Source organism: Ctenopharyngodon idella, chromosome 21 (genome assembly GCF_019924925.1).
Source record: "Ctenopharyngodon idella isolate HZGC_01 chromosome 21, HZGC01, whole genome shotgun sequence".
In the NCBI taxonomy this organism is placed as follows: Eukaryota; Metazoa; Chordata; class Actinopteri; order Cypriniformes; family Xenocyprididae; genus Ctenopharyngodon; species Ctenopharyngodon idella.
Window position 1 is genome coordinate 29,837,459 of NC_067240.1, and position 13,403 is coordinate 29,850,861.

Genomic DNA, 13,403 nt, shown 5'->3' on the forward strand with positions numbered 1-13,403 from the left:
ATCACTACACTGATAAAACATGATCACATTTATGATTTCAGCATGTGCTTTCTAACCAAAGCAACAAAAGTGGTACATATTCTGGTACATGTGAGACACAATAAAGCAGCTGAGGAGGTGTGTGTGTGTGTGTGTGTGTGTGTGTGTGTGCGTGTGTGTGTGTGTGTTCCATAGAGTCCCCGTAAACCACATATTAGGGATGTGCAACAGCGATCGAGTACTCGAGTACTCAACCGTGACAGCTACAATCGATCATGTAAATGATGATCGAAATGTTTTTGTTTTTTTCTCCTGATTGGTTAGCAGCACTTTGGGCAGCGCCCTGAGCTCTGATTGTTTAGCTTGTCACAGCATGCATCAAAAGACGTGAGAGAGAATGGCCTCAAAGTCACATAGTGATGTCTGGCTTCACTTTGACAAGATAGATGAAAATACAGTTCAATGTTTTATCTTGCGCTGAAAATATCCTTTAAATTCTATTCATAATTAATTTAGCAATAATCATCAGTGACTTTCATACTGTAAAATAACATTTTGGTTGATCAGAAAGTGCAAATTGAATCCAAAATATTGCTGAAATATTAGAATAAATAAAAAAAATTACAATAGTGACACTAATGTATCCTAATAGATTGTGAATTTGTTGTGCTTTCATTTCGTTGGCTGTGTTTTTAAAGCGCAATCGGAGTTACACTTTCAGTCAAGCTCACGTTTGTATTCACGAACTTTTTGCAGATGAAAGTTGTAAATAGTTAAATAGCTATATCTGATTAGTCTAATACAGGATGTGTTGTGATATCAACATTTATTAACATGCTGAATGCGCTGCATATCAGTGTTTAGTTTCATGCTCAAATGCTGTGCCCGATATCTGAGTTAAGACGGTCATTTGGCTTTTAGATGTTTCTTTAAAAGAAAATAAATAAATAAATTAATTAATTAATAATAATACTGATGTTATAATAATGCATCAGTGCTTTTTTTGTCATATTTGTTTAATGGCATAGGCTAATTCGTATAATTCGTATGGCTTCAAAAACATGCAGGCGATTTATGGAATCACTTAATAATGTAGATGAAAATATAGCACAAATCTGCCATAGACATAGCGTTATAATGAGAACATTATAGAAATCTATAGTAAATTCAGCACGTAATTCAGCACGTTGCATACATGAAAAACCCTCACCTTTCGGAGAAATTCGCCGTTTTGAAACCAAAATAGGTGCGCGTGCCAGAAGGGAGCACGAGTGCATGGAAATATTAACGCGAAGGGCCTTGCATCACCAGTGCAGACCACCATCAGAAGCTGAAAGCACGCCTGGCCTCAACGATTTACCTGACTGAATTTGGTGAGTGATGGTTTCAATAATTTTAATATTTTCCGGTATATCTAAGTTAAGTTACCCAGGAGTTTTGTTGACATAGACTTAGCTAACGTTAGCTACAGCTTGATGAATTGAGTCATTGAACACAGCAGGAGAGAACGCAACGTTAGCCAGCCAGCTAAAGCTCCGGTGGAAAATTATTAGCTAACGCTACCGTTTTTGAGGAGGTAGATTTTGAGGTGAGGGGACTGACAAGGCAGAAGGTAAAGTGGTCCACCATTCTATCAATAAGCAGACCTGCCAACCTGTATGCAATTTTGACTTCAAAGTACGCTGGTGCGATTTGTCACTCTAAACTACGCAAAAACCTGGTGACGCCTCTGTGCACGCGCAGTCCTCAAATCAAGCAATAGCAAAAGAAGAAGAGTTCGACCAATCATAGCGCTAGGTTCTTCCCCCAAATAGCAAGTGGGGATGATTGACAGATGCATAAAGCCTATCATTAAAAAGAGACTGAAAATCGACACCAGTAAAGATTCCCGCTCGATCCCCCTTCATAATACTTAGTAAGGAGGCCATAATAATTTTTGACTCATGGCTGAAGTTAAGTTTCTCAAGCTCTCCCCAGGTTGGCCAAAAAAGCATCTCAAAATGCATCAGATTGATGCTTTAAAATATGGAATATTTAAATTTTTCTTCCCGGGGACCATGCCCCTGGACCCCCCTAGAGGGGTAATATCCTTCTCACCTTTTTCACCCCTGACCCGTTTTCATGCCTGGCGCGTTGTAAGGGTGAACCTCCTACAGGGGTTCAGGCTGTAGGGTTGCCGAATGACTAAAGAAATGTTATCAACAAGATGGCAGAAAACTGTACATTTCTTGTCTATAACCACCCACTGCTACTTATACCAACGACAGAAGTAAGCGCAGTTACAATAGCAAAATATGTGGGAGAGTGTTGCTATAGTGTGACAATATTCTCCTTTCAGTCCTGTGAGAGATCTTCATCGAATGGTGTTGCACTGCTCATTGATATGCAATTCATCCATCAAACACTTCACACTTCCACAAGAATCAGGCACTGATGATGGTAGAACTCGTTTGTCCCTCCTTTGAGACAAGACACAGGATTTGAACTTGTGAAGCAGGGATCCTGTGATTTAAAAGAACATATAGCACAACAAACAGCAAAAGCATACATATGGCATTTGTCATTGGTCAGAGGTTTGATATGGTCAGATTAAATTTGTCTCTGGCAATAAGCCCTTAAAACGATGTACTTGATAAAATGGTCAAGGTGGGAATAAAAGAAGATCTTACAAGCTCTTACACTGTTTCTGGAAACATTGAAATAAATTGCATAATAACAAAACAACAATTGTTGGTTTTAAGCCCCCCTTTATCATGGAGAGTATCAGCAAAATATTCAGTGTAACCAAATACAGAGATTCAATTGAATTAATGTTCAAAACAATCATTGTTCCAAGTCAAATGGACAAAATACAAAGAAACAAATCAAATAAGTGAAGTGAATCTAAAGAAAATACAAAATTCACAGTTACAATACAGTCTAAACTTAAAGACTTAAATAATACGCATACATTTTGTGAGGCATACGTGGATGTAGATTTGACTTTGTGTGTGAAGATCAAATCTATGTGGCTGCATTTAACTGTGGCTATGTGTAAATGCAATCATGCTCCAAACAAAGGTGAGGAGGTTTTACAATTGTGATGTAAATTTGGTCCTGTTTTTGTAACAGGGAGCCAGCTTGAAGATTTGAGTATGAGGTGTGATCTGGCTCAAAATCTTTCAACACCAATGTTTTTGTTAAGGAGCATGATAAAAATTGCAAAGTTCAGAGTTACTGAATCCTGTTGTGAGGAAAGCATTTTCATGGTTAATGCAATTGTGAATCACATTGTAGCCACATGGCAATTCTGTGCTCCTGTACATGGTTTTACTCCAGCTATATTGAAAATAGCTGAGTTTTCCACTTAGGAGACAAACAAATTCAACATAGTCACACATGCAACTAGAAATTGCAATACAATTCCAGTACTACACTTATTATTCCAATTAACACAAGATACATGGCCTAGAATGGATAACATCTACAACCTTTAACCTAAGTGTTTCATACAACACTTACAGTAAAGCAATCGTGTGTTTTAAAGAATAAACTCAGCTAGTCTATGTGTACATGTAGTATCACAAACAACTTTAATGTGTGTTCTATGAGCACAATGTGTTTAGCACAATTACAAAATTGAAAATACAAACAGGATCATTGCAATTTGGATGTTTAACTATTAAACTTATTGCTATTGGGCTGCTAATCCACTAGCAAGTGAAGTCAGTAGCTGGAGGCCTTGCATGAACAATGCAGTTAACTCACTAAGAGTTTTACCTGCAAATGAGCGCTGATCTTTGCCCTTAGAATGTGGTTTCCTGTTTTTCTGAAAATAAGGTGGAGGTCTACCTCTACCCAGTGACCAGCATTTTTCCTCTGTATGGCCTATTTTCTGACAGGAACTGCAAAACCTGTTCTCTTTGCCACAGGGTTGTTTGCTGTGTTCTCCTGGAGTTTGAGGATTTTCATGACTCTCTAATGCTCGCACACCATGCGTTCTGGTACATGACTCTGCGCTATTCCGGTGCTGCATCATCTTAAGAACTGAAATAGGCACACTTTCTTGAGCAATGGCCTCTGAACAAAACATTCCAGATTCATCAGAGCAATTCACCTCATCTAAGAAGTGAAGACATGCTTTTTAGCCCCATCGCTGTTAAGCATTTTGGGAGACTTTTGAGCATTTAGCTTTGCCTTGAGATCTGCAATGATCTCTTTGTGTTTTTTACACTTTTCAGTGAGGGCTAACTGCTCAGCTAATAAATTATCTAGCTGTGATTGAAGATCCTGAATCTTTAACTCTGACTTTTGTGCCTCTGCATTTTTAGAATGCGGTTCTTTACATTTAGCATCTATACTTGAAAATAGATGTGTGGTCACATCACGCAGCCGCGCACAACTTATGAAGTTTAAAGCCTCAATTATTTTGCCACGTTTTGATTTCTTTTGGTGTTTGCCAATTATGTCCCACCATTTGAGCATTTCATCATCTGAACATTTCATCCCAATATATTGTTTCTTGAGTTTGCACAAGGTTGACTCAACTTTTTTGCTCCATAATGCAAACAATGCGTCACTCTTTTCAGAAATTTTCCCTTCCATCCCTGAGGAGATCTGAATATCATACCATTAAACAATTAAATCAGACTTACCCATTCCTTGGTGAAAAGGTCAGCTTTAATCCATTCACAAGATCAACTGTGAAACAATGTCCTCATTCTGACGACCGATCCAAGTAGATTTCAGAAAACTCACTGCAAGGGATCCCGGGTTTCGGCACCATCTGTAAGGGTGAACCTCCTACAGGGGTTCAGGCTGTAGGGTTGCCGACTAAAGAAACGTTATCAGCAAGATGGCAGAAAACTGTACATTTCTTGTCTATAACCACCCACTGCAACTTATACCAACAACGGAAATAAGCGCAGTTACAATAGCAAAATATGTGGGAGAGCGTTGCTATAGTGTGACGATGTTATATTGCAATAGGGAGCACATTAATGTTAATACTAAATCAAAACTAGTTAGCACATCATTTGTAATAGAAAGGGTTTAATGACAATATCTGATTATGGTTACACTTAAAATAATTACAAAATAGATGTATGAGATGATAAAATCATATACCATTAATCATACCCAGCATGTATGTAAAAAGTTACCTGAGAGATAGAGAGAGAGAGTGAAAGAGAAAGAGAGAGAGAGAGAGAGAGAGAGGGCCAGAGAGAATGCCCAAGAAAAGCCAAGAATCAAAAAGACAGAGCAACAGTTACAATCTTCTTTTATCCCTTCCTTGACCATGTGACTGAAACCAAAATATGAGACATTCAAACTGACCAATCAGGACATTAAAACTTCCCCCACTGTACTAAAGGTGTGACCATTTGTAGACCCCCGATGTATATACATTTTGGCCTACAGGCCTTGAACACCTTCAACACCTTTGAGCCTTCCAAATGGCCCTTGTAGCAAGAGAGAGGGGGTTGAAACAGTAAAGCAAATGTCTTTGTTCATTTTAAAATATCTTTAGATATTTTCAATCTTACAGCGTGTTTCAGCGCACTGTCATGAAAGCGCTTAACGGCGGGAGCTCTCGCTCTCTCGCTCTCTTCCTCTCTCTCTCTTTATCTCTCTCTCAATTCAAATTCAAAGTGTGCTTAATTGGCATGACAGTTGTTACAATGTATTGCCAAAGCAAAATAATCAAAATAAATGTACATATACAGAAAAAAAAAACAAGTAGAGCAATCAATAAACATTTTAGAATTCTATGAACAATTTAGAATTCAGTGTGTATGTGTGTGAGTCTGCGTGTTTATGTGAGTGAGTGAGTGAGTGAGTGTGTGTGTGTGTGTGTGTGTGTGTGTGTGTGTGTGTGTGTGAGCGCATTACTGATTAGTCAAATCCCTCTTTTTGTGACAGGCATCAATGTATCTTACTGCTAGTAGGATACAATCTCTCTTTTCACCTAATGTTGAATTTGTGTTTTATTGTTTAATTTTATGAAGTTAGGGCAAAGTATTTCAAATTTTGGATATAATGTCTTTCTGATTTCCTCATAGTTAGAGCAGCTGGTGAGGAAGTGTTGCTCTGGTTCCAGTACGGGCAGATGCGTCTCTCTCTGGGCAGCCAGTTCTGTCTGTATCTGCCCGTCTCTACGGTCAGCGTGTGATTGATCAGTCTGTACCTCGCCATTATTCTTCTTAATTTACAGTCTTTTACTGTACTCAGATATTCTGCTGTGGTGTAGTCTCTATTTAGGGCCAAATAACATTCAAATTTACTTTGTTTTTCTGTTGTTTCAGTCCAATAGGTCAGGTCATTTTCTTTTTGTGTTTTTATAATTTGGCTGGGTCTAATTCTGTGGATGAGATTGTCAGTGTCCTGAGGCTGGCTGTTGTTAGTCGTGTTAGTTTGTTTTTGCAGCCTCAGGACCATCTGAATCAGGGGGCTTTTTTCAGTGTTCATTTCATGGTTTTTAAGGGCTTTAAAATGATAAGAGTTGGGATCACTTGTTTTTAGATGTTTCCAAAATTTGATGGCTCGTTTCTTAGTGTGGATTAATAGAGGGTACTGGCCTAATTCTGCCCTGCATGCATTGTTCGGTGTGTTCCTCTGTACTCTCAGGATACTCTTACAGAACTCGGCATGCAGGGCTTCTGTTGGGGTTTTGTCTCATTTGTCAAATTCATGGTTTAGAAGAGGACCCCAAACTTCACTGCAATAGGTTCTATGACTGATGGGAATATTTTGAGCCAGATTCTGATTGGTATTTCAGTTTGGATTGATTTTTTGATGGCATAGAAGGCCCTTCTTGCTTTCTCTTTCAGTTTATTCACGGCCAAATTTAGCTTTCCTGTTGCACTTATTTTCAGCCCGAGGTATGTGTAGCTTGTGGCATGATGAATTTTGCTCATACCAAGGGTGAAATTATGTCTCTTTCCCTGACATCTAGGTCTTTTCTGGAATGTTAGTACTTTAGTTTTGTTACGGTTAATAGTCAGGGCTCAGGTCTGACAGAACCGATGCAGGATGCCCAGGTTCTGCTGTAGACCCTCTTCTGTTGGAGATCATCTGCATACAGGAGGAACTTTATGTTGGAGTCATGTAGTGTGAGGCCAGGTGCTGCTGATTGTTCTAGTTGTTTCGCTAATTCATTAATGTAAATATTGAAGAGGGTTGGTGATAGTGGGCAGCCCTGCCTCACACCCCGCCCTGAAGAGTAGAACTCTGTTTGTTTATTGCCAATTTTAATAGCGCATTGATTGTTTGAGTACATTGTTTTTATAATGTTGTATGTTTTACCCCCAATACCTGATTCTAGAAGTTTAGACAGAAGACCTTCATGCCAAATTGAATCAAAGGCCTTCTGGAAATCTACAAAGGGGGGGGCAAGGCGTTGTCCTACTCTATTTCTTTGAGATCTTCTCTCCAGATGAGTTTTATTGCTTTATTGCAGGGTGCTTGATCTCAGTTTTTGTCTTAGCAGGAAAATCAGGTCTTACAGTCTGGACCAATGAGACATACAATTATTCATTATATTTAATGAATAATCCAGAAACTCACTCTCTCAAAGTTCTGTGAACCCATCCCCCTAAACTGCAACTAGCATCCCAAATGAAGCTAACACACAGACAGAACTAGGTGTCCTGTTACAGGACACAAGAAACTGATAAGAACTTTTTATGACCGTCAGGTCATAAATTTGTGACTCTGACTTCATTCTTTCTGAGAAGGACAAAAGGCTCGTTTCCACTGAGCGGTACAGTTCAGTTCAGTACAGTTCGGTATGATTCAGAACGGTACACCCTGATCAGGCTTGCGTTTCCACCGCCAACAGTACCCTTTCTTGATAGGCGTGGTGTAGCCGGAAAGAAGCGATCAACGTCATTCTCGCGCAAAGAAGAAAACGACACAGTAAACAACAATGGATACAGCAGATCTTGTTCTTGCTTCTCGGCTTGAGGCTGTCTGTCACAAGAAGAAGACAAGCTTTGCTTGCTGCACACCAACATTCGGCATTTCACAATACCAAGTACGCAAAGTTCAGACGTCCATGCAGCAGCACCTACCAGCAAGCGTCAATAGCGGAGAAGTGGAGGAGAAAACCCGTGTAATTTAAAAACTACTTTATTGTGTCATGAAATGTAGTTAAAAGTTTTTTTTAGGCAAGAATGTAGTTGTTTAAAGCTCAAATCTGTGGTTTATTTATAAAGATAGCGCCTATTTGAAAATCTGACGTTGTCGGAGTTGTGAGATCCAGGCGATCACCGGGCGCTCGGTGCTAATGTACCCGGGCAAATCGTTTTGGCTGAGGGCAAAGTGAAGTTTCATAACATTATATATTTATATACGTTTGTCTGAATTGTTTGCTTGTCTTTATTTCTTATTGTATAGCTTCTCATACTTTATACTTTTTATAATGGTTATTACTGATAATTAAAACTGACTTTTAACAAAAAGAGAAGGTTGTCTTATTTCATTTTATTATAGGCTACATGTAGGCTACATATACAGTAAAGATAATCAGAGTACATATGCACATATTGCCTGAACCACACATTAATAGGTTTCATATTTTTTAAATGAAAACAAAAAGAGGCAGTGTTGTGTTTTATATTTTGTTTTGTTATATCGCCTACATGAAGTGAAGATAATCAATGCACGCGTTGCCTGAACCACATTTGTGTGGCGCTTCTTGTGTTGTCATTCCCCTTGTAGCACGCGCAAATGACGATTCTCTGTCAACCAATCAACGTTCTGCAGAGTGTAGCTCCACCCTTTTGATACGGTACTCTCGTGCTTGGTACCCCAATGGAAGGGTCCCAAAAAAGTGGTACAGTTCGGAATTTGGGTACCATTCACAACTTTGGACAATGGAAACGGCAAAAATTGCGTACTGTACTCAAGTCAAGTCAAGTCACCTTTATTTATATAGCGCTTTTTACAATGCAGATTGTGTCAAAGCAGCTTTACATTAATAACTGGTACATTATTTGGCTGCACAGCAGCTCTTAAAAGAATAGTGTCAATGCAGGCAGATCAAAGCACTGTTGAATATCAGATGTCAAGTCAAATGTCAAGTGTCCCCAACTAAGCAAGCCAAAGGTGACAGCGGCAAGGAACCTAAACTCCATCAGGTGACATCAGGTGGCAGACAAGTGGCAAATACATGTTTAAATGGAGAAAAAAACCTTGGGAGAAACCAGGCTTAGTCGGGGGGCCAGTTCTCCTCTGGCCAACAGTGCTTTGTTACGATTCAGGTTGCTATCATAAGTCCGACAGGATCGCAACATTCAAAGTATTTATTCCAGTTCCATCCAGTTGAGGATCGTATTCATCACGCCGGTATGGACGGTTGTTGAGGAACTGTGTCGTAGCTGTCGTGTCGATGAGGCCTTCACAGTGGATGATCTAGTTGACTCAATCTCTGCTGATACGTCAGGGCTGCGTTGTGGTCGTGTCAAGGTGCAGGTCCTTGGTCTCACCTGGATACGGCCCGGATCCGGTTGACTACGGTGAACCTCAGGATAACCAGAAAGACTAATATTAGCGTAGATGCCATTCTTCTTCTGATGTAACGAGTACATCAGGTGTTATAGGAAGTGTTCCCGGTTCCAGCTGACCTAATTTATGCAGCCTAATAATCCTTTAACAGATTTGAAAATATAAATTGGTAATGTGTTATGTGTATGCCAGGTTAAAGAAATGCGTTTTTAGTCTAGATTTAAGCTGACAGAGTGTGTCTGCTTCCCGAACAATGCTAGGAAGATTGTTCCAGAGTTTAGGTGCCAAATAGGAGAAGGATCTACCGCCTGCGGTTGATTTTGATATTCTAGGTATTATCAGCTGGCCTGAATTCTGAGATCGCAATAGACGTGAAGGACTATAATGCATTAGGAGCTCGCTCAGGTACTGGGGAGCTAAACCATTTAGTGCTTTGTAAGTAATTAGCAAGATTTTAAAATCTATACGATGTTTAACAGGAAGCCAATGCAGTGTTGACAGAACTGGGCTAATATGGTCATACTTCCTAGTTCTAGTAAGAACTCGAGCTGCTGCATTTTGTACGAGCTGTAGTTTATTTATCAGGCGAGCAGAACAACCACCCAGTAGAGCGTTACAGTGATCTAGCCTTGAGGTCATGAACGCATGAACTACTGTACTGAACCGAACCGTATCGCTCAGTGGAAATGAGCCAAAATACACCACCTTAATCCTATGTATTCTATATATAACCGCATGAGAAATGTATAACCGTGTATCCAATTTTCCCCTCTCATGATTTTCCTTTTATAAGGTTTATTCTATGTATTAATTCTCTCTTTTGAACTACAGTAGTCAACATTTGAAGTGGATCAAATTTCTTTCCTGTATTCTGCTTCAGCTCTCTCTTTCCCTTAGTAAACTGTATGCATGTATGTGTGTGTGATTTAGTTAAATAAAACTTGTGTGCACACCCTTGCGAGTTGATTCTGATCTGCTTATAAAACCAATGTCCCTGATAACGATTACGATCACAGCTACATGCTAAGACAGCGATATTTTTCTGTGGCCATGGAAAATATCCTTTTTGACAAGTTGATAGACGATCAATACTGAGTGTTCGCTGGCTGAACAGATTAATTGATTGTAATAATAATTCAGCTACATTGAGTTAATTTGATTAACTGATTAAGTATAACGAGTTATGCTTAATTATTCATATTTCTTTTGAGCTAATTTGCTTACATTGGTAAGAATCCAATCTGACTTTTGCTCAGGACATTGTGCTTTGTAAGGAAGTGTATGAGTCTCGTGTTGATGATACTGCAGAATAGCTTCCCCAGATTACAGCTCACACAGATGCCCCTGTAATTATTTGGATCTAATTTGTCTCCACTTCTGAATATGGGCGTTATGAGTCCTCTATTCTAGGTGTCAGGGAAATGACCAACACTCAGAACCAAGTTGAACAGTTTTAGTAAGGCCAATCTTAATTTGTGCTCTGTGTTCTTCAGCATTTCATTGAGGATGCCATCTGGTCCACTTGCTTTTTTGATATTTAGGGTCTGGATTTTATTAATCAGTTCATTTTCTGTGATTGGGTAGTCTAATGGGTTTTGGTATTTACCAATTGTATGTTCCATCTTGATCATTTTTTTCATATATTTGGATTTGTTCTGGGTTCATTTTTATTTCACTATAAAGTTGTTCAAAGTGATTTTTCCAGGTGTCTCCATTTTGTTCATGTTGTTTTTTATTCAGGGAATTCCAGTTGTTCCAGAATTTGTTAGAATTTACAGATTCTTCAATAATGTTTAGCTGATTTTGCATTCACTATTCTCTCTTTTTTCTGAGTGTATTTTTATACTGTTTAGGTTCCTCACAATATTGATGGCGCAAATCTGCATCATTTGGTTGACTGTGTTTTTGATTAGATAATTGTCTTATTTTTTTCCTCATTGTTTTACAGTCTAAATCAAACCATTGTTCATTATCTTTTGTTTTATGGATTTTCTTAGAGGATTTGAGGTTAGATAAAGTTGCCAAATAATCAAATATACAGTTTATGTTCTCCACAGCCAGATTTACTCCTTCTCCATCATGAGGATAAATTCTGTCGAGGAAGTTGTCTATAAGTGACCATACTTTTGGATGGTCCATTGCTGTCACGTACTTTTCTGTGCTGTTTTGCGCCCATCTTTATTTCTCTCTAATGTTGTACAGCTTACTGGGCTGTGAATTTATGTTAGTATTTTTTGTCCTTTTTAGATAAATCGTAATTTGGCTGTGATCTGATAGAGGTGTTAGTGGTTTGACCGTGAATGTTCTGAAAGAGAATGCATCTAAATCTGCGATCATGTAGTCAACTGTTGAGCAACCACGAAATGAACCGTAGGTGTATCTTCCCAGAGAATCCCCTCTCATCCTGCCATTGATGAGGTACAGACCGAGGCTTTGACAGAGCTCAATCAGATGCTTCCCGTTTTTATTTACTTGGGCATCAGAGTTATATCTTGGGAAGTTTACAATGTTTTGTAGGAAGCTCTGTCCAAAAATATAGTTATTCCCATTATTTGTAGTGTAGTCAGGAAGGGATCCTGTTCTGGCATTTAGATGGGCCTGGAAGTGGTTCATTTGACTGTGGAGAGATTCAAAGATGTCCTCATTATAGTATGGAGATTCAGAGGGAGGAATATAAAGAGCACATAAGAACACATCGTTTGTTTTTTGGATAAGGTGCTTGTTGATTTTGATGTGTGATTCTTCTTTTTAACTGTTTGGATGTATTTATCGATTTCTTGTTTGTGCCAGATTATGATGCCCCCTGAATCTCTCCCATTCTTTCATGTTTTCTAGAGGATAGAGATGTTTCACAGTATCCTGCGGTACAAAGAGTGACTTTATCAGTTTTGCTTCAAGTTTCCTGTAGTATTATTATGTCCATGTTTGATATGTTTTTTTTTGTTTTTTTTTTAATCTAAGGTTTAGGTTTTGTGACCAAAACTGGATGAATGAATACCCTGAATGTTCCACATTGTAATATTTAATGATCTCATTTTTGTCTACAAGTTTAACAATTCTACAATCTTAATAGTGCTCTAGAGTAATACAAAACTAAGTCTAACATAGTATCAATATATATACGTGTAATTTTTTTATTTATTTTTTTTTTAAATATATTGTATGTATCTCTTTTACTCAAGACTGCTGTTCCAGCCATGTGCATATAAGTTTGAGGAGGTCCTTAATTTCTACTAGGTTGGTGTGGCTCAGTCCTTTCAGGGCTGCAGCATAACTCAGCTGCTCCTGTTGCTCAAGCCGGTGTGGTTGTGGTTGTGGACCGGGCCGCTGTTCTGCTGAGATGCTGCTGTTCCTCGCTGGTGCTGCTCCGGGTCTTTTGTGGTTGTGGTGCCAGAAGAAAGGGTCCTGTGTTGCTGCTGTGGTATAGGCTGATGGTAGACAGCAGGGTGATCTGTGATCTCTCTCTCTCTCTCTGTCTCTCTCTCTTTCTCTTTCTCTTTCTCTTTCCGTGTGTGCGCATGCACTGAGTGAGTGAGGAGCGTGGATGGAGAGTGCGTGACGGCGGTGTGAGGTACGAGTGTTTGAAAACTTTTTCTACCTTTTTCTATCTGTTTTTTGTGTTATATTAGTTATATTGAGTTTTTGGTATTATTAGTGAGAGAAAGGTGTTTATTTTGGGGGAGTTTGTACTCCCAGTCTGTGTACTGGGAGTATGGCAGCTCCAGGTACGGAGAGTTTGGAGTTTCTAACGAGACGTCATGGTGTGAAAATCGATACTACTGCCAGTATAGAGGTTTGTAGTTTAGCGGTGAGTGAGGTGGTTGGGCATGAGAATATTTTATCGGTGTCACGAATGAACAATGCAGTTGTTTTGTTTGAAGACGATGGAACTGGTGAACTTGTTAGTAGAGAGTGGTGGTATTTTTACCTCAGTACCT

General features: G+C 39.1%; 1 protein-coding gene across 13 annotated transcripts in view; it reads left to right on the forward strand.

The window, feature by feature from the left end:
- Window positions 1-13,403, forward strand: part of LOC127503203 (NLR family CARD domain-containing protein 3-like) — a 58,522-nt gene that overhangs the window by 8,524 nt on the left and 36,595 nt on the right. Inside the window, exon 8 of one of the 13 annotated variants that reach the window (XM_051876708.1) lies at window positions 175-329. The exons of the other annotated variants lie outside the window; for them this stretch is intronic. Within the exon in view, the coding sequence (XP_051732668.1) occupies window positions 175-295 (121 nt within the window). The 3' untranslated portion in view covers window positions 296-329. Of the gene's footprint in view, window positions 1-174; window positions 330-13,403 lie in introns of those variants that run through there. 13 annotated transcript variants of the gene reach the window in all.